Below are 25,827 nucleotides of genomic sequence, written 5' to 3'. Positions count from 1 at the left end.
TTGTATGCCTTTAAATAACATTTTTTATTGTCGATTTCTCATATGTCTTTAAAAAATATTATAACAGAAAGATGATACATCTGATTATATTTACTGATAATGTTGTTACATAAAAATATTTACTTATTTTTCTTAATATTTTGTCATTATTTATTTTAGATTAAAAAAATAAAAGCCATGGAAGTGGAGAAAATTAAATACTGCTCTCACTTCTTCCACTCGTCCTGAAGAATTTTCTTGAGAACATAGAAATCAGTGTTGAAGTTAAAAATGTTTTTTTTTTTTAATAAGCAATTCATTATAAAGCTCGCACTAGGGGTGCAACCCTTACGAAGAGACGCTAAATAGCGTTTGAACAAGATAAAGGAAGTTTAAACCATTCATAGTAAGTGGCTTTGAACTTAGGATAACCAAAAGACAACCATCTCCATGAAAGGAAGATGATATTGGAACAAACCACATCATAGCAAAAAATTTCCCCCTTGAAGATAATGGAGTTTCGCATAATCCAAATGCACCAAATGATAGCAATCCAAATTATGTTTATCTTCACCCTATGATTAGCATTTTTCACCTTATCTTGTATGACTCCATAATCCAAAAATTCCCCTCCTTTCAATACCTCCTTTATACCCACCCAACCATACATTTGGTTCCAAATTTCCTTCACCACATGACAATTAAAAAAGAGATGAGAAATCACTTCCGGATGGTTGCCACAAAACACACAATCTTTGTTAATGATGCTAGAAACTCCTCTTTTCAATAACTCATCAATGGAAGGACAATGAGATCAATTGTGCAATTGAAAAGATTTTTAGTCCTTCTAAAATTGAGGACAAAAAAGATAATTGGACAATTGTGCCAAATTTGACTTTTAGCACCACAGCTACGAAAACGTTTTTGGGAAAAAACGTTGCTATAGGTTTCGCTAAAAAACAAAACAAAAAAACAAAGGGAAAAAACGCTGGTATAGGTGATCCTACGAAAGCGATTTTGAAAAGCGCTGCTTTAGGATTCCTTAAGAAAGCGCTTTATAAAAAGCGCTGCTATAGGTAACACTATGCCAACATTGTGTTTTAGCAGCACATCAAAGACAGCGCTTTATGGAAGAAGAGCTGTCGTAGGTCTTTTATGGCATAGTGTAAGTTATGAAATCGCTCTTAAAAGCGCTGCTATAAGGGTAGGATACGAAAGCGCTTTTATTCGAAAAAGCGCTGGTATAAGCTGGTTACAAAGGCGCTTTTGAAAAGCACTCTCGTAGCTAATTTAAAATTAAAATTTCTAAAACAAAATTAACAAAACACGCTATTTTCCTCTCAGAATCACAAAACCCTAATCCGTGAAATTAACACCAACAATTCGTTTTCTAGAGACTATTGAAATTCCTCTTAATTCCAGAGATTTCAAGGATCAGTTTGTGAGCTTGTTACTGCAGTTGTACATTTCGGTTCAGAAAGAAAAAACCGAGAGATAGAAATTGCATTTGTATGTGTTGTTTTGGAAAACCAAATTAATATAATATCAAAAGAGAAACAAGATTAATATACTTCATTTTCTCTATTAAACATGAGTATTTTATAAGAAATTTTGTACCTATGTTTCAACACTGTTTCATCATTTTAGAATTGTGGTTTATGGTTTAAATTAAAATATATTGTATTTCCTTGCTTTGGACTGAAAATTCCAAGATACAAATGAAATGAATTGAGATGATTTGATGATATATATATTTTTTAAATTAGGAACGCATAGCATTGGCTTAAAAAGAGTGAAAAATACTCAATTTTCTGCAACTTCTAACTTTTATGCCAACTGTTTAAGAAGTTTCATCACTTTTGAATCTTTAAAAATTTAGAACAATTATCGAGATCCTGTGCGGGAAATGACTATATTCTAAAATCTGAGTTTGAACCACAAGAACTACGTGTGGCCAAGATCTCCGCATGCGGGAAAGGACTATATTCTAAAATCTGAGTTTGAAGTTTGATGTTTGATTATGTGTTCTTCCATCTATCCAACTCAGTTATTGATGTTGTAGTTACTTTGAGTTTGTTATTCTTGTTGTGAACTCGTGTTCTGAGTTTGATAGGTAGCCCTAAATTGTTGAAAACTTTTTCACTTGATTAAAGGTTGATTATTAGTTTAACATGCAATGAGTATTCAACTAGGTTGTAAAATGTAAGATGGTTCATGCATCTAAGTATTCAACTGAGAATGACATGGTTCTAGCGTGTGTTTGATTGGATGTATGCTGAATTCATTAGGTGGGGAGAATGGCGGGTCAGTTTGCAAAGCCAATATCAGATTCATTTGAAGAGAAAAATGGAGTCAAAATGCCTATGTTTTCATATTGATTATGTTTATAATATAAAATACTCATGTTTAATATAGAAAATGAAGTATATTAATCTAGATTCCCTTTTGATATTATAAAGCTTTTGTATGAGACACCGACAAAGAAACTTAAAAAAGAAAATCATAAAACTTATAAATTTTAATTAAATCAATCAAATACTAAAATGCTCGCAGAAATTGAATGTTTGATTTTATCACTCCAATACTTTGATAGAAAATAAACATATAAATGAAATCACATTTTTTGTATATGATAGGCAGGATATTTTTAGTAAACTTTCTACAATTGTAAAAAGGCTAATTGCTCTAAATTTTATTTTTGAGGCTAATCAAAGACGAATTGTGTCAATTTTATTTTCAGCAAAGAATCATATAGGTATGAATACATTATTGTGTGAAAAGTGTTACGAATACATTATTGTGTGACGGATTTTGATAATGACTTTGTGTTGGAGCCTTTGATTGTGTTTGAGCAAATTTAGTTTAATTGACCGTGCTGTTCTGTTCATACTTTGCAGGACTAGGACCGTCCACTCGTCGGATTTTGAGAATTTCGGTCTTATTCTGATTTAATTATGTTAGAGATGATTTAGTTATATGTATCTGTTGCAAACATATGTGAATTGAACTATAATCACTACGCCAAATATGACTTTAAGCAGCATCCCTACGAAAGCGCTTTTAGGGAAAGCGCTGCCATAGGCTTCGCTAAAAACAAAATAAAAAACACTGAAAAAAAGCGTTGATAAAGGGGGGGTTACGAAAGCGCTTTCACAAAAGCGCTGGTAAAAGGGGGGTACGAGAGCGCTTTTAGAAAGCACTGTTATAGGGGGGTATGAAAGCGCTGGTAAAGGGGGGGTAATGAAAGCACTTTGTTAAAAGCACTGGTAAGGGAGGGGGGGGGTACGAGAGCGCTTTTACCCAAAGCGCTGTCTAAGCCCATTTAATTAAAAAAAAAAAAAAGAATTCCCTCAGACAAATTCATTATTATATTTTTCATCCCAAATCCCTAATACGAACCTCTCTTCTCCGGTGCCGCATTTTTTTCCTTTCTCACCAGCAACTCTCCGCCGTCCCCAGCCTCGTTCCTGCCTCTCTCCGGTCGTCCCTCTCTCTTCTCCGGTCGTCCTTCTGTCTTCTCCGGTGCCGCATATTTTCGTTTCTCACCAGCCACTCTGTTCCGGAAACCAAATCCCCGACATTGAACAGGTACTACACATTTTGTTTTTGCTACTTCTTCATTGATTACCACTTTTAACCTAGTTTTTGTTTTCATTTCAATTTGGGGAATTCTGAGTTTTAACTTGTTGGTGGTTCTGAATTCCGAGTCTTAAGCGCTATATTGTCTGATATTTTTTAGGGTTAGCTAACTGTGCAACAAGGAGAAATGGCAGATATAATTGATTAGGTGATATCTGTTATAATGTTAAATTTAATTTAGATATTTTTCAAAATCACCTTACACATGAATATACTTATTGGGTTGTTAGAATTTTTACAATTACACATACGTGTGAAAGGTATGTAAATTGGAGAAATGCAATATGACTTTTTGATATTGATAACTTTTGGAATAGAAATGAAAGTGGCAAATGTTGATAGTAATATTATAATTTTGTTGTAATTGAATAAAGAGCAAGTGTAGCTGCTAAGTTTGGATTGTAGTAAATAAATACTAATAAGAATATATAGAATGTTTGAACATGATACGCTGTCTTTCACTCATTGTTAGTAAATTTGGATCATAAGGGCATGTGTTTGAATATGACACCCTAAGTGTTTAGTCATTGTTAGTAAGACTTCCCAATTTTAATGCAAGAGGTGGAGTCAATCTCCAAGAAAAACGAGTACGCCATTTATTGATTGAGAAAGACTTATTAGATTGGTCCTGATACAAGATACTTCGTAGAGAGATTTTAATGTCACGTGAGATAGCTCTTTATTAATATTAATTTATAGTTCTTTATTAATATTAATTTTGTGATTTTAAATTTCAATTAATTTTATATTTTAGTCAACGTGTCTTGTATAATTCAAGTCATTTGATTTCAAAACAATTTATGTTTATGCTATCACTTGCAGATAATCATAAAAGTTAACCATGTTTTGAGCACTTATAGAAAATAAGATTTTCAATTGCTTCTCATTATGTCATATATTTAGACACTTGGATTCATATGCATATGATTGCTCAATAATGTAGAAGTGAGTTGAATAACAAATTTCGATGTAAAAATCGCATTTAAACTCAAAAGCTACAAATTTGTATAGTTGTGATTGCAAATTAAAAGGAAAGTTAGTATTTCAAATTTCTTTCAATTGATTTTGTCTTGGTGGTTACTAACTTTGTGAATTTGCTATAGGGGTAACTTGTGTAGAGTGAAAGTATGATCGTTTCCTGGCCTAGTTTGACGTTTGGCATTTTCTTGAGTTCGGTAACATCAGAGGTAAATTTCTTTCTCAAATTACTGGTATTATGATGAATTTGTCTGAAGTTGTGTGATTGGAAGGTTGAAGGCCAAACTATAGGAGGTAGAGATGTGTCGGATCACACTCCCATTTGGATTCGAGACAACAAAAGGAATTGGGGTCCCAAACCTTTTAGATTCAATAATCTTTGGTTTAGTCACAAGGATTTTTTCTCATTTGTGGAGAAGGAGTGGAACTCTTTGGATGTGAAGGGTAGGGGGGACTATTGTCTTGTAGAAAAATTGAAGGCTTTAAAATTCAAAATGTCTTTATGGAATAAGGAGGTGTTTGGATGGATTGATCTTAATATAGAGGAGGCGGAGAAAGAGATGCATTTTTTAGATAACAAGTTTGCTCATTTTGCAGGTAATGTTCCGGAGGAGGAGGTGGCAAAAAGATCTAAGGCGGCAATTGTGTTTTAGGACAATCTTAATAAGAAAGAAGGTTTTCTTCGCTTAAAGTCGAGACAATTGTGGCTTGCCGAAGGTGATTGCAACACGAGGTACTTTCATAATTCTCTTAAAGAGAGAAGACGGCGGAACTCTTTGTGCTCTCTTTTGTCTAGTAGAGGTGTGCTTGAGGATGTTAATGAGGTCAAAGACTTTAATTTCAATCATTTCAAGTCTTTCTTCGAGGACTCCGAGGAGGGGAGGCCGAACCTTAGTGGTTTGGATTTGAAGAAGCTTCATGTTTCGGAGGGGTTGAGTTTAGAGCGTCCATTCACGGAGTTGGAAATTAAGGAGGCCATTTGGTCGTGTGATGTCAACAAAAGTGCCGGGCCAGATGGATATTCTTTAGATTTCTTCAAGAGGTTTTGGAGTGTGATTCGGGTTGATGTTTTGAAAATGTGCAATTACTTTTATCTTAAAGGCTCTCTTGTGAAATCTATCACCTCTTCTTTCCTTGTTTTGATTCCAAAAACCAACAACCCTCAATCTTTAGGCGAGTATCGTCCAATTTGTTTGGTGGGTAGCATCTACAAAATTATTGCGAAAATTTTAGCGGCTAGATTGAAGGAGGTCATTGGGAATTTGGTGTCTACCAACCAAACCGCTTTTGTCCCGGGTAGGAACATGATGGATGGTGTTCTTTTGGTCAATGAAATTTTAGATTGGTCGAGGAGGAAGAAAAGAAGTTGTCTCCTTCTCAAGGTGGACTTTGAAAAGGCGTATGATTCCGTATCTTGGCAATACCTTAGAGAAACTTTGTTGAGGATGGGTTTTGGCTCTAGGTGGATGAGGTGGATGGATGCTTGTATTTTTAACAATCATATGTCTGTGTTGGTTAATGGTAGTGCTACTAAAGAGTTTAAGGTGCAAAAAGGATTAAGACAAGGGGATCCTTTGTCCCCATTTCTCTTTGTTCTTGCCATGGAAGGATTGACCGCTTTAGTGAAGAAGTCAGTAGAGGTGGGGAACTTCAAACCTTTTATGTACGGGGAGAACGATAGTATGGACATTCTACAATTCGCGGATGACACTATTATTCTAGGTGAAGCGTCTTGTGATAATATTTGGAATATGAAGGTGATTTTGAGAGGGTTTGAATTGGTTTCCGGGTTGAGGATTAATTTTTCCAAAAGCAACATTATAGGGGTGAATGTTGGTGAGTGGTACATGAATGCCGCCATGACTTTTCTCTCTTGTAAGAAAGGAGTGGCTCCTTTCAAATTTCTTGGAATCATGGTGGGGGATAATCCTAGAAGGAAGAAGGTGTGGTTGGAAGTGGTCAATAACATAAAGAGGCGTCTTTCTTCGTGGAAGGGAAGAAACATTTCAATGGGAGGTAGAGTAACATTAATCAATTCGGTTTTGAATTCCATTCCTGTATTTACTCTCTCCTTTTTTAAGATTCCCGGAAATATCGCCAAATCAATAAGGAAAATTCAAAGTGAGTTTTTATGGAGTGGCAAGCTTGAAAATAGGAGCATTCATTTGGTTAAGTGGGAGGTGGTGTGTAGGCCTAAGGCGAAGGGTGGTTTGGGGGTTAGAGATGTAAGAGAAATGAACAAAGCTCTCCTTTTGAAATGGAAGTCGAGAATCCTTCATGATAATGAAGCTATTTGGCATAGATTTTTTAAGGTGAGGTATGCTTGTCCTAAAATAAGAATTCAAGATGTTGGGGATGCTTTTCATAGAAGCGATGATTCCATTTGGTGGAGAGATATGTGTATGAACAATTTGTTGGATAACATTATAGATAACGGTTTCTCCGGATGTTTCAATTGTTCTTGCAAAAATGGAATGGATGTTCTTTTTTGGCTCAATAAATGGTTGGGAGAACAACCACTTTGCATGGAATTCCCGGACTTGTATGAATTGTCAAATTGGAAGCATTGTACAGTGGCAGAGGTGTTAGTGCGGACTGGAGGTTCGGTTAGGTGGGATTTTGGAGGCCTTTTTTCAGCCGGTTCTACTCACGGCTTTTCCAACACTACCGCGGCAGCATCCAGTCCAAACTGGACTCGGTTTTGTGACCGCATACGGGGATTCACTCCTAGTGAGAACGGTTGCGACACTTTTTCGTGGTCTTTAGACGAGGATAAGGATTTCACCGTTGCGAGCATTACTCACGCGATTGATAGTGCCAAATCTTTTGCATGGGATTATCATTTGATTAATTCCTTGAAAGTGATGTGGGATCTTAAACTACTGCCCAAGATTAAGGTCTTTGCTTGGAGATTCTTTATTGATCGGCTTCCTACTAGAGAGCAATTATTGAAAAGAGGTGTTGATAATGTCTCGAGCCCGGATTGTGTGATGTGTCGTTCTTCCTTTGAATCATCTTCCCATCTTTTTTTCACTTGTCAAGAGGCGAAAATAATTTGGAAACACGTTTTTATTTGGCTCGGAATTTCAGAGGCAATTAATGTGGAGGAGATAATTTGTTTCGATGTTATTCAAGAAAAGGTGAAATGTTGCAAGCGAAGAATTTTAATCAATTTTGTTTGGGTAGCTACTATTTGGAGCATTTGGCTTTTGAGGAACGCCATTATCTTTAAGGGGGAGGTGTTTTGCTTTGATGTTATTTGTTCTAACATTGTTTTTCTTTCTTGGAGATGGATGTATAGTGGATATACTAAGTTTAGACCAACCTATTATGAATGGTTTAAACTTCCTTTATCCGACACATGCAGTCTATAGTGCTTGGTGTTTTTTTTGTAAGGGTTGCACCCCTAGTGCGAGATTTTCAATCAATTGCTTATTAAAAAAAACCAATGACGAATATGTGCACAACACGGGTTTTTGTCTTAGATCTTAACTGTTAAATAAAAATAAAATAAAATAAAAGAAAGATAAATTAAATTTAATAAGTATTTTGAAAAAATTCCTTAATCTTGGAAAACCCTTTTCTCGAGAATTTTTTTTTCAAAACCCTAGAAATCTTCGTGGTCCAAGAACCTCCCGCTGCGGCTATGAGAACCTTCTCCGCCAGAAGCTTCTGTTCACACATTTAACAAATCCATCGTTCACTAAGCCCTGATGAAGAAGCAAACAAAATATGCAATTTATGAGAAACAATACCCTGGTGAAGAAGACTCTCTTTTCTGATAAACTTCAAGTTGAATTTATCTCCTGGTCTCTAATAAAATCAACTATTTCCCCTTTACTTTACTTCACTATCATTACCAACCCGGAAGGATAACAAAATGTTGAGGTGGAACAATTATGGTTCGGTAGAGGTTATTTTCTCTTCCGAAATATACCGAATTACTTTTTTATTTTAGTGATATCTTGCGATTTTTATTATGATATTATACTTTACAATCTTGATACTCCCTCTTGATCCTTCAAAAGACTTTGGTAGGATCTTCCAATTTTAATTGTAATCTTATGTTTCACGATCTTATTATATAAAGTCCTGATCTTAACAACTTTGCCTGAGATTATATTCTCTTCATGACATGATAATACTCATATAATTTTACTGTGACTTTTTAGTTGGTAGTTCAAAATTTAAGGTTAATAATCATAAAGGTTTACGGCATTGGTTTGTTGTTGGCCTCTCACAAAATGTGAGTCTTCTACGACTGCAACTATTATTACCTTCGTCTGAAGTATAAGTATAGGGATGATTTTTTTTTTAAATCAAGAAATATATTGAAACTTCAAAGTGTCGGAATTACAACCCAAAAGAAAAGTCGGACAAGAAAATTAGAAACCGATTGAATTCTAGCTAAAGTAAAACAATGGGTTATTGCTAAACTCATAGAAGTTATAATTGGAATGAGTAATTTTCCCTATGAACGACCATCTCCAAACGAGCTCCTTACAATTCCAAACGACATCCCGCGAATTCCAACTGCTGGTGTTGAAAACTATATCATTCCTTCGAAGCCAAAGGTTCCATAACGTAACAATCCACATGATACCTTCTTTACCGGATTTAACTCTCTTCTTACGAAAATAGGAGCTCCATGTCAAAAAATTGTCTTTAAAATCCAATCCGGTATTAAAGGGTAACCCAATCCATTCCTCCATTTCCCTCCAAACAATACCCGCGTTCCGACAAGTAAGGAAAGAGTGAAGAAGAGATTCGAAGCGATTATCACAAAAAACACAATGTAGATTCGAAGTATTAGGAATAATACCTTTACGCCTAAGAGAACCCTTCGTGGGGACTTTGTTGATGAAGCACCTCCAACCGAAAAACCTCACTTTAAAGGGACATCAACCTTCCAAATTTCATTGTAAGCCGAGTCGAAACGATTACATGGACCGAAAGGAACTAAGAGACTACAAAGAAAATGGTAGCAGAAAGCCACATTGTATATTCCTTCCGAATCCATTTTCCATACAGCAGAATCCTTTTTGTTTTCTATCAAAACAACCGCGGACAGCTCCTCCCTCAAGGTCCAGAGCTGCTGAGCGCGGGCTGCATTCCCAGGAGAAGTCGGCAGCGTTGCAACAGAACTCCTGTCCATGCCGGTGTTTGTAACAGCTGCTGAAAAAAATCCAGAAGAAGAAGACAATAAAGGAGTAAGTCTGCCATGCGTGGCAGCCTCTAAGGAAGGCCTAGAATCAATGCCCGAAGCCAAGACAGAAACCGATCCAGAATTGGAGTTGAGATCAAGAATTGCAGGAATGCCCAAGTCTCCCCAAGACCACACCCCGTCATTATATTCCACCCTCCCATTGCACCTATAGATATGTCTTGAAGCAAAGAACTATTGTAGAGATTTGCAAATCGTTCCTTTAGAGGGCCACCTTCCAACCAATGTGATTTCCAAAAGGAAATAGAGTGTCCATCTCCAACCTGAAAAAGAAAATTGTTAGTAAAAAAATTCTCCGGCATATCGTTCCCCAATGAAGTGATATCCGCCCACCACACCGAAGTCTTCCTTCCCTTCTTAACACTAGTAATGTGACCACTCAAGCCAAGGTTCACATTCTCATAACGAGCTTTTAGCATTCTATACCAAGGCTCATCTTTAGTCTCTCCGTACATTCTCCAATACCACTTTAAGAGAAGAGCTATATTAAATTGGTCTAACCTTCTAAATCCGAGACCACCTTTTTCCACCGGAAGACACAAAGAGTTCCAACTAACCCAATGCAATTTCCTTTTCTCCTCAACTCCTCCCCATAAGAAATTACTTTGCATTCTATTTAACTCCACTATCACTTTCTTTGGAGCTTTGTAGAAAGAAAGTGTGAATATTGCCAAGCTACTTAGAACCGATTTTATGAGAGTGATCCTCCCTCCGAAGCTAAGCCACCTCCCTTTCCAAGAACTCAATTTCCTTCTAACGTTGTCCAATAGGGAATTCCAAGAAGAGATTCTTCTCGGGTTTGCACCTATAAGAATACTGAGAAATTTGAACTCTTTCTCCTCCGCCCTACAATTGAGAAAGTTAGTAGCCACACCCATAAAGTGCGGATTGATATTGACACCAATTAATTTTCTCTTTTGGTAATTAATTCTTAAGCCCGATACCAATTCAAAACTCCGCATCACCGCCTTCATGGCCCAAAGATGACTCCAACTCCCGTTGCCAATTAGAAGCGTGTCATCGGCAAATTGAAGAATGTCAATAAAGCATTTACCATTCACATTAAATCCAACAAAATCCCCATTAGCGACCGCCCTATCCACCAACGCCTTTAAGCCTTCCGCTACAATAACAAAAAGGAAGGGAGAGATTGGATCTCCTTGACGGAGTCCTATTTCCACCAAGAATTCCTTAGTTGGGCTACCATTTACTATTACCGACATCTTACTAGTGAATATTAGCGCTTCCATCCATCTCATCCACAAGTTCCAAAAACCCAACCTCCTCATCATGTACCTAAGAAAGTTCCAACTCACTTTGTCGTAGGCCTTTTCAAAATCGACTTTGAAAAGAAGGCATTCCTTATCTTCCTTACTAGCAAAGTCAACTAATTCATTGGCAATTAGCACTCCATCCATCATTTGTCTCCCCGGAACAAAAGCACTTTGGCAATTAGAAATGATGTGAGGTAAAACTTACCTAATCCTACACGCCAAGACTTTAGCAACAATTTTGTAAATACTCCCCACTAGACAGATGGGTCTATAGTCATCTAGAGCTAAGGGATTGTTTCCCTTTGGAACTAGAGCAATGAAAGAGGACGTAATACATTTAGACAAAACCGCTCCGGAGAAGAAGTTGTTAAAACAAGCAAGAACGTCTTTTTTTAAGAAAAGCCAACATTTCTTGAAAAAGAGAAGCGAAAAACCATCCGGCCCCATACTTTTCGAGCCATCACAACTCCAAATTGCCGCCTTAATTTCATCTTCCGAAAAAGGAGTCTCTAAGGAACAAGATTGGTCGGAACTCAAAGAATTAAAATGCATACCATCCAATAACGGTCGTTGAGAACAATCCTCCTTAAATTTGCATTCAAAATGAGACTTCACCAAATCCTTCACCACACTTGTCGTAGCAACGACCCCTTCATTTTCATCTATTAAACAAATGCGATTCCTACGTCTCCTCTCCTTCACCACATTATGGAAAAATCTACTATTGATATCTCCATCATTTAACCACTTCAACCTACTTTTTTGGATCAACATGTTCTCCTTGAGTTTAAGCTTAGACCAAATGTTCTTGGAAGCCTTCACTTTATTAAGGTGGATCTCTTCCTCCCACACCTCCCTATCGTCCCCTTCGTTTAGCTCCTTCACATTCTCCTCTATCTCCAATTCAATCTTACCAAATATATTTTTTTCCGACCACCTCAATCTCTCTTTAAGTAAACGAAGTTTCTCCTTTAAAACAAAATCTCCCCTCCCATGTACGGTGAGCCCCTCCCACTCCTTCTTAACAAAATCGTAGAAGCTTTTGTCATTAAACCACTCGTTATTGAATTTGAATGGTTTTGGACCCCAATCTTCTTTGTCTACCATCAACCACACCGGACAATGGTCGGATACGTCCCTCATTCCTATCCATTGGCCAACCACCCCCAAGACAAGATAATATTGTTGGAGATGAGAAATCTATCGATCCTGCTCTTCGATTTTCCATCTCCGCTAAACCATGAGAACCTCTTTCCTTTGCAGGGCACATCAACAAGACCAATTTCCTCTATGAAATCCGAAAACTCCCCCCATTCCGCATTGTTACGGCTAGAAGAAAGGCCGCATCTCTCACTCCTCTTTTTTATCGCGTTAAAATCTCCCCCTATTATCCATTCTCCGTCTTGAAATTTGGATTTCAAATCTACCAACCGAGCCCATAATAAGCGCTTTTGATGTAAAGCACAAACAAAATAAATGTTGATGATGTAGTAAAGAGCTCCATGCCACAACACTTTTGTTCCAAGATACCCTGGGCCAGAAAAACTAGCAATAACAGTTACATATTGAGTCCTCCATATGGATAGTAATCCTCTTGAGAGTCCTTCCGAAGCTGAAAATGAGAAGTCTATCTCATCGTCACCCCACATACTTCTAACCGTCACCCCATATAGGGATGATATTTTGGCTTAAAAATGACACGAAAACATATTTAAGGGACTTGGTAGAGAAAATGACTTTTGTATCTAAGATGGGCATTGCTAGACCCATACTGCATGTATATAAAAGAAAAAATAAAAAAGGGAATGTTAGAGGGTGCAATGGAGAAGGAATGCCTAATGTTATAAGTATTTTATATGATGATTTTATTTTTATAAATATTATCGTTCTTTTAAAAAAAAAGCTGTAAACGTACAACTTAGTGGAAACATTAATTATGTTATTCGTTCAGGTTCTTCGGTGACACTAGAAGACGTGAAAGACTTGAACATCTTTTTGACTGGGAAATGATATCTTGGCAAGTTAATGAAAAACTCTTGTGTCTCTTCGGCCTGAGTGGAGAATCATATCCTATTCCTAAGCAACAGAAAGGTGTGTGGTTTTGACCTCCATTAAATGTGTTCTTGTTGGTTTCTTTTGAGGTCATGGTGTTTCTTCAAGTATCCTTGTATTTGATAGTTCTAACATTGTCTTTTGTTGGTTTTTTTATTTGTTTTATTCTTGTATTTTGTTTTGGGTTGGGTTGGATTGTTTTTAGCTAGTGCTATTTTGCTTGTTCTTGTTGGTTTTGATCCAATTTTAGTGCTCTTTAGGCCTTTTCTTCCTGGGTTCCCTTGTACTTTAGCCGTAGTGCCTCCCTTCTTTTTTTTATTTATTTATATTTCTCGTTTGCCTTTCAAAAAATGTCAAGGTAGCCTATGGAGAGTCTCGTGCGGTCTTGTTAGGGTTTGAAAGAGTAGGAAGGGATGATACTTTTTAAGTGTCCTCTGCATACCACTCGATTAATCGAAGACATTATTTTATTTTTCCATAAAATAGTAATTGTATTTCTTAATTCGTTTGAGATTTTTCTTTTTTAGGTGGTATAGCAAAATTTAGGAGATTTTATTATGATTTAGCACATTGTGAGTTACTCCATTTGAAACGAGGCTGTGTTTTCTGGTAACAACAAACTTGATTTTTTTAGAAAATTTTTTTTATTTGAAATAGAAATGATTTTTGGGGAGATCATTTTACAAATTTTGCACTTTTTCATAATGGCTTTAACTTTAGCTAAATCCTTTATTATGGTGCAACTCTTAAAGGGTAATTTTGTAGATATGTATTGTGGCTGTCTCTTTTCATTCCTATGCTTGTAATTTTTAGTGCTTCTAATTGTATTGATAGATGTCTTTATGGTAACTTTTGGAACAACTTATATCATCCATCTCCTTAATTATACAATGAAATCTTTATATATATATATATATATATATATATATATATATATATATATATATATATATATATATATATATATATATATATATATATATATATATATGTATATATGTATATATTATTGATCTATTTATTTATAGATATTGAAATGTAAGAAAAAAAATTTATTTTACCAGGTTCATTGTTCTATAATAAAAATTGTTATTAGAAAATATATTGAAATAATAGAAAATAATTTAATTTCAACAAACTTTTTTTGTTTTAATCAAGAAATAATATTAAACGGAGAACTAAGGGTTCTCCAACCCGATTACAAAGGAGAGCGGGAAAGCCCGACAAAAAGAAAAATTACACACCAATTACCCTTACGATAGAAAGAAAAGGGGCTCCTTACTAAAATCGCAAAAAGTGTAATTGGGATGGGTAATCTTCCCGCAAAAAGACCATTTCCAAACCAAGAATTTGATGTTCCAAACGGTGTTGTTAATGCTCCAAGCTTCCTTCCGAAAGCGCACTCCATTCCTAAGTAACCAAAAGGACCAAATAGTGGCAATCCACACCAAGTCCAATTTACTATCTTTAACCTTACGCGAACGAAAATACAAGTGCCAATCCCAAAAATGCGGCATACACTTGTTATCCAAAAACTCCCCTTTACCAACCCACAAAGCTATGTCATTCCAAATCTTTTTACCCACCAAACAACCAAAAAAATAATTATCCCTATCCTCGGAGACTAGACCACACAAAACGCATTTAGACGTGTCAAACGGAAAAGTCATACCTTAATTTCAACAAACTATTACTTTTTTTTTTAGTATTGTTGAATAATTCTAGTCAAATAATATATATTAAAATGTAAGAAAAGGGGGAATGAACCTAAACAACAAACATAGAATGTTGTATTATTGTAATAAAACTTCAATTTTTTTATCCAGGTTCTTCGTTCCTTCATTTTATAGTAAAAAATTATAATTAGAAAATAATTTAATTTCACCATACTATCACTTTAAATGTATATTTTACAATTTTTTAATAATATAGTCAAATATTCAATATTCTTTTTTAAGGTATAATATGCAAATTAGCTTAATAGATATATAATAAATGGAAATCGTTTGAATTTTTGTAACAATTTAAGCAAGATTATAATTTCTTTATTTATTTTTTGTTTTTCCCATAATTGTAAGATGAAATGTATCTATATAATATTCTAGAATTATATATTATTTAGTTGTTAATGGTAAGTATGTTTTTAATATATTATTCTATACTATATTCCATATTTTACTTTTACGTAAAATTATATATTATTTAATTGTTAATGGTAAGTATGTTTTTTATTATTTCAATATTTTATTCTATTCAGTTTTAATATTTGCAATCTTTCAGTCTCTATATAATGCAGTTACATAATCATTTGTCACCAAGTCATATACTAACAGTGTTAAGGTGAGAACTTTCAGAGATTAAAAAAAAATATTTACTAGCATTTCAAAGAATGGGCAATAATGAAGGATATTTTGTTCAAGAGTTTTTATAGCTAATGTTATCTATCTATCTTCTTATGTGATACAGAACATAGTACAAGGATTTAGATCTCAATGTCGCGACATGGTTGAATCAAATGCTGAAATTACACCTATTCAAGTATGTATTTCATATTCTTAATTTATTTATAGTTATTTTTATAAAAACAACATTTTCTTTAATGTTATAAAGTTGAAACAACAAGACAGAAGATGGAGGCTAGAAGATTAATCTTTTTTGTTCTATAGGCTTAAGGTATAGCTAGCAATTTCCTTTGGGGGAAGCAAAAACAAAAGGTGTATCCATTGGGTGGATTGGAAGACGGTGTGCAAATCCAAAGATAAGGGAGGCTTAGGAATAAGGGATGTAGGAGAAGCTAACAAGGTGCTCCTTCTTAAATGGAAGTGGAGATTGCTTAGGGAGGATAAGGCCATTTGGAGCGATTTTATCAAAGAGAGGTATATAGTGCCGAAACTTATAGTTCAAGGTTATGAGGTAGGCGGAACAAAGTCGAAAGATTCCTTGTGGTGGAGGGATGTGATTGATAATAAGGTTAAGCTGGATGATGAGGAAGATGGTTTCAAGAGCAATGTGAGGTGTATGGTAAACATAGGCGATAATACCATGTTCTGGACGAGCCTTTGGTGTGGGGATGGTATCTTTTGCGAGGCTTTCCCGAACCTGTTCGCTGTTTCGACAAATAAATTCTGTACTGTTGGTGATTCTTTTTCCAGGTCTAGTGATCAAACCATTTGGCAGCCAGCGGTCTTCATGGGAGCGGTAGGGGTCGCGGATGGGACGGCGTTGGGTTCTGTTACGGCTTCCAGCTGCTGCAACTTATGGCTAAGCTGGAGACAGCACGGTTAGGAGACGGTGCAGTGGATGTTTTCGTTTGGAAGCTGGAGGCGACAGGGATATTCTCGGTGGGAAGCCTTGCGGCTGCTGTTTCGAATTCTAAGCAAGGCGCTTGGCAGCCCATAATGCACAGTAAGTTAAAGATTATTTGGAATTTGGATTTACCTCTTAGGATTGCTATATTTGCTTGGAGATTGATTATCTTAAGGCTGCCCACTATTGATTCTTTGCTTGCTAGAGGAGTTGTAAACATACAGAATCTGTGTTGTGTGTTTTGTGGGCTTTACCCGGAATCTATAGGTCATCTTTTTTTTGATTGTAATGTGGTGAAGGATATGTGGGAGAGGGTTTATTCATGGTTAGGCGAGGATGTTCAATTTTCTCTAAATCAATTTAAGGATCTGTTGGATGTTCAAGAGGTGGTCAAGAAAGCTAACGAGAGGGAGAAGGTGTCTATCATTTGGATTGCTTTAGTTTGGAGTTTATGGTCTATGCGAAACTCTATCATTTTTGAGCAAGCTTCATTTAGTTTTGAATTGGTGTTTGGTAATGTGGTGCAATTATCGTGGAGTTGGTTAGCTAGATCTAGTGAGCCAAAACTTTGTTCTTCTTATTATGAGTGGTATAAGTTACCGCTTAGGTGTTTTATTTCCTTGTAATTCTGTAAAAGGGTTGCACCCCTAGTGCGATTTCTTTAATCAATTGCCTATTGAAAAAAAAAAAAAAAACTTTTTATTGTTGTCTCCAAAGTCTAATTGAAGTTCAACTTTTTAATACTTTCAAATTAGTTATATATACAATTGAGTAATTAATGATATTTTTTTATTTAGATTTATATTGTTGTATATGATGATCTTGTTTTTATAGGAATCTGAATCATCAACAAGACGTGGGAAGCAATTGACAACAATACTATTCAAAAGGGGAACTTTTTCATTTTCATTTTCCCTTGACTTTGATATTTCATGTTTTCCTGGTATAGACAATATGTTGTCTAATCTTACAAGTTGGGATGTTGAATGTCGAAAGAGAGAATCTAAAATTTGCAATTTGCGATACGGTAAAAAGTTTCAATATTTTTTTGTTAAATATTGCTTTTTATTTATTTTTTATTTATATAGATCTCAATAATATTGAACTCAATAATTTGCAATTGAATGATAATATTAAAATTTATTTATTTTACTACAAAATTTCATTTGTTCTTATTATTTTTGGATTTCTATTTAATTAATGACAAATAATGTATATATTTGTTAAGGATAATAACAAAATATTTATGTTTTATTTATTTATTTCATGAAGTACTATATTCACGCAACCATCACTAGAGATAAAAGATTGCGATCCGTTACTGAAGTTGTAAACAAATTACTTCCGGAAAGATATGCCAAGTTGAACAGCCGAAAATGAATGAAAAACATGGTGAATAAAAACATAATATATATATATATATATATATATATATATATATATATATATATATATATATATATGTTTTCGTATTATTTATAAATTATAATTATAATATTAGATAAAATTTTATTTATAATTCTTTACTTATATTTGTTTTGATAATTTTTAGGACTTTGATGATAAAGATGAAGAAAATAATTTTGAATTTGAGGCTAATGAAAACAACATCTCTCAAGTAAGGGTTTCCGATTTACTTCCTTCAACTGTCTCCATACTTAAGGAAAAAACTAAATTATACGGCCAAGATGATGCATGAAATTATTTTAAATGATAATGTGGTAATATTAAAAAACATTTTTAAATTTTAACATAATATTTTATCGTTTTACATTATTTTCAGGTTCAAAAACAAAAACTTGTCGAAGCGGGGAAAAATATTTCTCCCAAATCTTCCACCTGTACAGAAAAGGTTATTGGAAACAAAGAAATTAATATTGAAGTTGGAGATTTTTCTTGTTCTCCTTTAGAGATTATGGATAAAGAGAACAATATGGATGATGTTTTAACAAGAGCGTTGCCAAATTCACAAGAAATATCGCCTGAATTTTTGCTATACATCTCAGATATGCAACCCATTTTTCCAGTCAATCAAGATATATTAGAAGATATGTTGAAAGATCATGTTGAAAATGATTGGACACTAATGGATCATGTTAATAACTATGAAGTCTTATATAAGATTAGAGAAGACTTCTCGGAGTATGATGATTTGATTGCAAACTTTTTAAAAGAATTTGTGTTTTATAATTTGAGTTTTAAAATTATTAGCAATAACAAATTAATAATCATATATTTTTATTTTCTGTATGAGAGTATGAAATATTTGACAATATAAAAGTGATTAGAGTCTAAGAGAAGACGCATTTTCACTTTTTTCATGTGTGGTGATCTAAATACAATAGAACTATTCATATTTAAATACTAGATATATTTTTTATTATATTTTTTTTACTTTTTTATGGAACTTCAAAATTTTAATTGAATTCCCACCCATCTCAAAGAATTAGATGATTATAAAAAATAAAATAACACAAATATTTGACCTTAATTATATCATCTAAATTTTGTATGCCTTTAAATAACATTTTTTATTGTCGATTTCTCATATGTCTTTAAAAAATATTATAACAGAAAGATGATACATCTGATTATATTTACTGATAATGTTGTTACATAAAAATATTTACTTATTTTTCTTAATATTTTGTCATTATTTATTTTAGATTAAAAAAATAAAAGCCATGGAAGTGGAGAAAATTAAATACTGCTCTCACTTCTTCCACTCGTCCTGAAGAATTTTCTTGAGAACATAGAAATCAGTGTTGAAGTTAAAAATGTTTTTTTTTTTTAATAAGCAATTCATTATAAAGCTCGCACTAGGGGTGCAACCCTTACGAAGAGACGCTAAATAGCGTTTGAACAAGATAAAGGAAGTTTAAACCATTCATAGTAAGTGGCTTTGAACTTAGGATAACCAAAAGACAACCATCTCCATGAAAGGAAGATGATATTGGAACAAACCACATCATAGCAAAAAATTTCCCCCTTGAAGATAATGGAGTTTCGCATAATCCAAATGCACCAAATGATAGCAATCCAAATTATGTTTATCTTCACCCTATGATTAGCATTTTTCACCTTATCTTGTATGACTCCATAATCCAAAAATTCCCCTCCTTTCAATACCTCCTTTATACCCACCCAACCATACATTTGGTTCCAAATTTCCTTCACCACATGACAATTAAAAAAGAGATGAGAAATCACTTCCGGATGGTTGCCACAAAACACACAATCTTTGTTAATGATGCTAGAAACTCCTCTTTTCAATAACTCATCAATGGAAGGACAATGAGATCAATTGTGCAATTGAAAAGATTTTTAGTCCTTCTAAAATTGAGGACAAAAAAGATAATTGGACAATTGTGCCAAATTTGACTTTTAGCACCACAGCTACGAAAACGTTTTTGGGAAAAAACGTTGCTATAGGTTTCGCTAAAAAACAAAACAAAAAAACAAAGGGAAAAAACGCTGGTATAGGTGATCCTACGAAAGCGATTTTGAAAAGCGCTGCTTTAGGATTCCTTAAGAAAGCGCTTTATAAAAAGCGCTGCTATAGGTAACACTATGCCAACATTGTGTTTTAGCAGCACATCAAAGACAGCGCTTTATGGAAGAAGAGCTGTCGTAGGTCTTTTATGGCATAGTGTAAGTTATGAAATCGCTCTTAAAAGCGCTGCTATAAGGGTAGGATACGAAAGCGCTTTTATTCGAAAAAGCGCTGGTATAAGCTGGTTACAAAGGCGCTTTTGAAAAGCACTCTCGTAGCTAATTTAAAATTAAAATTTCTAAAACAAAATTAACAAAACACGCTATTTTCCTCTCAGAATCACAAAACCCTAATCCGTGAAATTAACACCAACAATTCGTTTTCTAGAGACTATTGAAATTCCTCTTAATTCCAGAGATTTCAAGGATCAGTTTGTGAGCTTGTTACTGCAGTTGTACATTTCGGTTCAGAAAGAAAAAACCGAGAGATAGAAATTGCATTTGTATGTGTTGTTTTGGAAAACCAAATTAATATAATATCAAAAGAGAAACAAGATTAATATACTTCATTTTCTCTATTAAACATGAGTATTTTATAAGAAATTTTGTACCTATGTTTCAACACTGTTTCATCATTTTAGAATTGTGGTTTATGGTTTAAATTAAAATATATTGTATTTCCTTGCTTTGGACTGAAAATTCCAAGATACAAATGAAATGAATTGAGATGATTTGATGATATATATATTTTTTAAATTAGGAACGCATAGCATTGGCTTAAAAAGAGTGAAAAATACTCAATTTTCTGCAACTTCTAACTTTTATGCCAACTGTTTAAGAAGTTTCATCACTTTTGAATCTTTAAAAATTTAGAACAATTATCGAGATCCTGTGCGGGAAATGACTATATTCTAAAATCTGAGTTTGAACCACAAGAACTACGTGTGGCCAAGATCTCCGCATGCGGGAAAGGACTATATTCTAAAATCTGAGTTTGAAGTTTGATGTTTGATTATGTGTTCTTCCATCTATCCAACTCAGTTATTGATGTTGTAGTTACTTTGAGTTTGTTATTCTTGTTGTGAACTCGTGTTCTGAGTTTGATAGGTAGCCCTAAATTGTTGAAAACTTTTTCACTTGATTAAAGGTTGATTATTAGTTTAACATGCAATGAGTATTCAACTAGGTTGTAAAATGTAAGATGGTTCATGCATCTAAGTATTCAACTGAGAATGACATGGTTCTAGCGTGTGTTTGATTGGATGTATGCTGAATTCATTAGGTGGGGAGAATGGCGGGTCAGTTTGCAAAGCCAATATCAGATTCATTTGAAGAGAAAAATGGAGTCAAAATGCCTATGTTTTCATATTGATTATGTTTATAATATAAAATACTCATGTTTAATATAGAAAATGAAGTATATTAATCTAGATTCCCTTTTGATATTATAAAGCTTTTGTATGAGACACCGACAAAGAAACTTAAAAAAGAAAATCATAAAACTTATAAATTTTAATTAAATCAATCAAATACTAAAATGCTCGCAGAAATTGAATGTTTGATTTTATCACTCCAATACTTTGATAGAAAATAAACATATAAATGAAATCACATTTTTTGTATATGATAGGCAGGATATTTTTAGTAAACTTTCTACAATTGTAAAAAGGCTAATTGCTCTAAATTTTATTTTTGAGGCTAATCAAAGACGAATTGTGTCAATTTTATTTTCAGCAAAGAATCATATAGGTATGAATACATTATTGTGTGAATACATTATTAGTGCAGAAAGTACTTTTTACATCGGGCAAAAACTACTTTTTACATCGGGTCTGGACCCGATGTAAAGCCAGGCGATGTAATAAATCTGAGACATTTTACATCGGGCCAAGGTCCGATGTGAAAAATTAGCATACCACATCGGTTGAATTCAGATATCTAATGTGAAAGATAATGCAATTTTTTTATAAAAAAAAATATGCGCCATATTTTACATCGGGTATTCATTTTACCCGATGTAATAGACTACATTTCACATCGGATTTCAGATGCTCCTGATGTAATAGAATACATTTTACATTGGTTTTTAATACGGCCCGATGTAATATCTTTTCTGATTTTTAGCATAATTTGACTGTTATTCCAATTTTCCCTATTTTAACCTGTAATTTTTTTTACCTAATTTTCTCACAGCACACATACCACATTTAACTGCACAAAATAGCTAAGATGCATATATATTCGTCAAAATATACAAAAGTATTAATTTAGGATACACAAGTGTACAAAATGATAAGAAAGGTTTACACACATTTTTCTACTACAAAATAACAACACTAAACATAAAGTTATTCTTTATATAACTCAAAGAAACATTTTGCCCAACGGAGTCGCAAATCATACAAATCTTCTTGTGTTAATTCTGTAGAAACATTTTCACTATGATGCCCCCAACTATTTGCATACAATGCTCTGTATCAATGTCCCACACTCTCAAAAACTTGTCTTTGGATGAACTAACTAGTTTTTTTCCCAAAACCCACAAATACAACATCAGTCACCTGCCACAAATAAACAAAACTCATTTAACAAAAACTTAAGCAAAGGTTTGTTTAAAAAAACTTATTTGAGTTTATATTCTGGCATAACCACTAGTAAGACGGTTGGAAAGAGCTTATAGAAATAACTTATTACATAAGCTTTCGAATAAATCACATTGCAATGCAAATTGAGCCAATTAAAATAAGGTTAAAAAATAACGAAGCACATACAATCTTGTTCTCACCCAAGCCTTTGCTTTGTCGAAATCCTTTGGAAATCCCTTCACTGATCCTGAATATATGGACCGAAATACTTGTATTTAATACTTGTTCATAATACCCTTTTAACTTTTATTCCATTTCTTGTTGGCTCTTGTCTTTGGTAGTTTCTTTTTTCGTCTCTTGTTTGGAATCATCATCCTATGGCTTCAGGAATTTGATATAACTAGAATCAAACCATGTTGATTGAAATCAAGCCGTCCTTCGGAGAAATGTCGGTTGCCTCTTGTGACCATGTTTCTTCACTTCTTGTCTATGAATCAAAAAGGGTCTTCCTCAAAAGATTTTGGATTAATGACTCCTTGAGAGCTTGTGGATCCTAGTTCCCTATAAGTACATCAGCAGAAAGTATCGCAAATAGTCAAATTAATAGGAAAAGTACAATAAATGTTATATAAAAAAATATAGAATTGTACCTTAGAATAGGGTTGCTTCTTCTTTGTTTGTAAGACTGGCACCGAGTCCGAGATGACCAAACCATGATCCCGCCAGCCAAACAGAACCAGAATGGCCGTGAAAACAGAACAGTCCGAGCAAGGGAAGGAAGAGGGAAGAAGAGCCTGCCAAATATCTAAACATGATGAAAGGAGTGATAAGTGAACTGTGTAAAGTAACATCTTCCAGTTAGAAGATCATAAAGATACCAAAAGTGTTAAGTGGACTTAATAAAGTAAATCAATATTTGATGAGTATTGTTTAAAAAAACAAAGTTTGTAATGTGTTTTTTTCTCAGTTTCCCTCCACACACATATGCCAGAAGTTACAAGATTTATGTTATAATTAGTAAATGATTGAAATAAATTGAAGACACAAAATGTGCACAAAAGCCTTTAGTTTTTGACAATTCTTTGCAAAGTTCAATGCATATGTAAAGCTCCTTTTGAATTAAAACCCATAGATATGTCAAATCTATAGAGAAATAAAGTATTATTATACTCAAATGATGAGATTTATTTGACTAATTATAGTATTTAAATTATCTTATTTTTATGAAAATTATATTTCACCTTTCATCAAAATTTGTAGTTGCAGCAGAATGGACAATAATGTCTATCTCTTCAAACATCTCATTTTAAAGCTTTTCATCTTTTATTCCTAAATTTTCAATACCAACATCTCCTGCAATTGCTACAACCTTCTTTGATACGATAGAATCAAAATCTTCACCCAACTCGTCACGTAGTACTCGAAATAAATCAATTTCAAAAACCTGATATGTGACAGATCACATAAATTTTAGTAAGAAAACAAATATTATGTTTGTTCATTTTGAATAGTTTTTTTAGTTTTGTATTTTAATGGAATTATTTGTTTTAAATTAATATACTTTAAATGATATGAACCTCATTTTGCAAGCGATTTGCAGCCAAATCAGGTTTGAAGCTCTTAGGAGTAGATACAATTTTTTTTATCTCAGGCTGGATTCTTAGTATCTTTTTATTAAAAAATGCACATAAAGACCACTATTACTTACAGTTTCATCAACACTAGAAATAATGCCATTCTCATCGGGCACATCGCAGTGCTTCGCCTTTTCATCACTTGGTTCATTATATACAAGATAAATTGTTGTCTTCTTCACAGTGAGTTCATTTGTAAGGACAACCACCTTAATTTTGTTTCTCGACTCTATATTTGATATCACTCTCGGCCACTCTACCTCATCAAAAAATGCAAACGATGAATCTCTCTAGTAGACCTGAATGTTTTCAGAAGAGATAACTTATTTTAAACATTTTATCTCTTGTTATAGAAATAACTTCTAACTTATACATAAACAACTAGTGATATATGATGAGTGCTTATGATATAAGCACTTATGTTATTTATCCAAACGATGCTCAAATTGAAAATTAAATTCAGCATTAGAACTGAAGAGAAAAAAACCAAACCTGATCGCGATGACCGCGGAGGCGAAAGAGACCGGTCTCTTCAACAGCATCCCACAAGATAACATTATTATCTTTACTACCAGAAGCAAGTAATGAACCAACCTTATTATAAAGAAGAGCAGTAACAACTCCTTTATGTCCATTCAAAGTAGTCTCACAAGTCCCCTTTTCAGAATCCCAAATCCTTATGCTACCAATACCATCACCATAAACAATTAGAGGAAATAAATAACAAATTCACTTCACAATAGAGATAAAGAGAGAGATGTTTGTGACGTGATTACCAATATGGAAGGGGAGGAGGTTATGGAGGTGACAGCGAGGGAAGAACCGCGACATGGAACGGAAGGAGTTAGGGTTTTGGTGCAGATACCTTGGCGGACGTGCCAAACTCTGATTTTCTCGAGAGTGGAAGAGAGAAGGTGCTTGCCGGAGCTGTCGTATGAGATGTTGGAATCGACGGATGGTGGTCGTGGGATGTAAGAAGAGGTTGCGGCACAAGAAGAAGGAAGAAAAACAAAATAATTTTTGTGTTGGAAGGGAGGCTAGGGTTTTAGGGAAAAATAATGGGAGACATTTCCCATCGGTTTTTAGATGGCCCGAAGTAAAGGTCCATGCTACGAGACATTTCCCATCGGTTTCTTAACGGACCGATATAAAGGCCCATGAAGAAAAACATTTCCCATCGGCTGCTTAATGGACCGATGTAAAATCCCTTATAATACAATTTTGTTTTATTTACGAAACTGCCACCGCATTATTTATCCCATCAGTGGAATTAAATGTCTGATGTAAAATCACTAAATCAAATTTTTTTCACATCAAATTGTTATAAAATCTGATGTAAAATCCTTTGATAAATATTTTTCACATCAGTTATCTTGATACCTGATGTAAAATCTTGTAACCAAATGTATTATTTTTAGTAGTGAAGCTGGTTACAAAGGCGCTTTTGAAAAGCACTCTCGTAGCTAATTTAAAATTAAAATTTCTAAAACAAAATTAACAAAACACGCTATTTTCCTCTCAGAATCACAAAACCCTAATCCGTGAAATTAACACCAACAATTCGTTTTCTAGAGACTATTGAAATTCCTCTTAATTCCAGAGATTTCAAGGATCAGTTTGTGAGCTTGTTACTGCAGTTGTACATTTCGGTTCAGAAAGAAAAA

General features: G+C 34.1%; 1 protein-coding gene and 1 long non-coding RNA gene across 3 annotated transcripts; one reads left to right on the top strand and one right to left on the bottom strand.

Annotated features, from left to right (window-relative positions):
• Positions 1–3,823: 3,823 nt before the first annotated feature.
• LOC131642300 (uncharacterized) lies at positions 3,824–7,970 on the top strand. The gene is made up of 3 exons (XM_058912576.1): positions 3,824–3,878; positions 4,876–5,193; positions 5,314–7,970. The coding sequence occupies exons 1-3, from the start codon at positions 3,824–3,826 to the stop codon at positions 7,968–7,970; spliced, it is 3,030 nt and encodes a 1,009-aa protein (XP_058768559.1).
• Positions 7,971–22,260: 14,290 nt separating this feature from the next.
• On the bottom strand, positions 22,261–25,264 carry LOC131642299 (uncharacterized). 2 transcript variants are annotated; one of them, XR_009295834.1, is made up of 5 exons: positions 24,940–25,264; positions 24,656–24,845; positions 23,180–23,334; positions 22,716–23,090; positions 22,261–22,505 (listed from the first exon to the last, which is right to left on the bottom strand). It is a non-coding gene; the product is annotated as an uncharacterized LOC131642299 (long non-coding RNA). The 2 variants fall into 2 exon arrangements; XR_009295835.1 differs by having other exon boundaries at positions 22,730–23,090.
• Between the last annotated feature and the right edge of the window lie 563 nt (positions 25,265–25,827).

The sequence above is a fragment of the Vicia villosa genome, unplaced genomic scaffold (assembly GCF_029867415.1).
Source record: "Vicia villosa cultivar HV-30 ecotype Madison, WI unplaced genomic scaffold, Vvil1.0 ctg.004764F_1_1, whole genome shotgun sequence".
Taxonomy (NCBI): domain Eukaryota; kingdom Viridiplantae; phylum Streptophyta; class Magnoliopsida; order Fabales; family Fabaceae; genus Vicia; species Vicia villosa.
The sequence above is the reverse complement of the archived record's forward strand: the minus strand, read 5'-3'. Positions and strand labels throughout refer to the sequence as shown.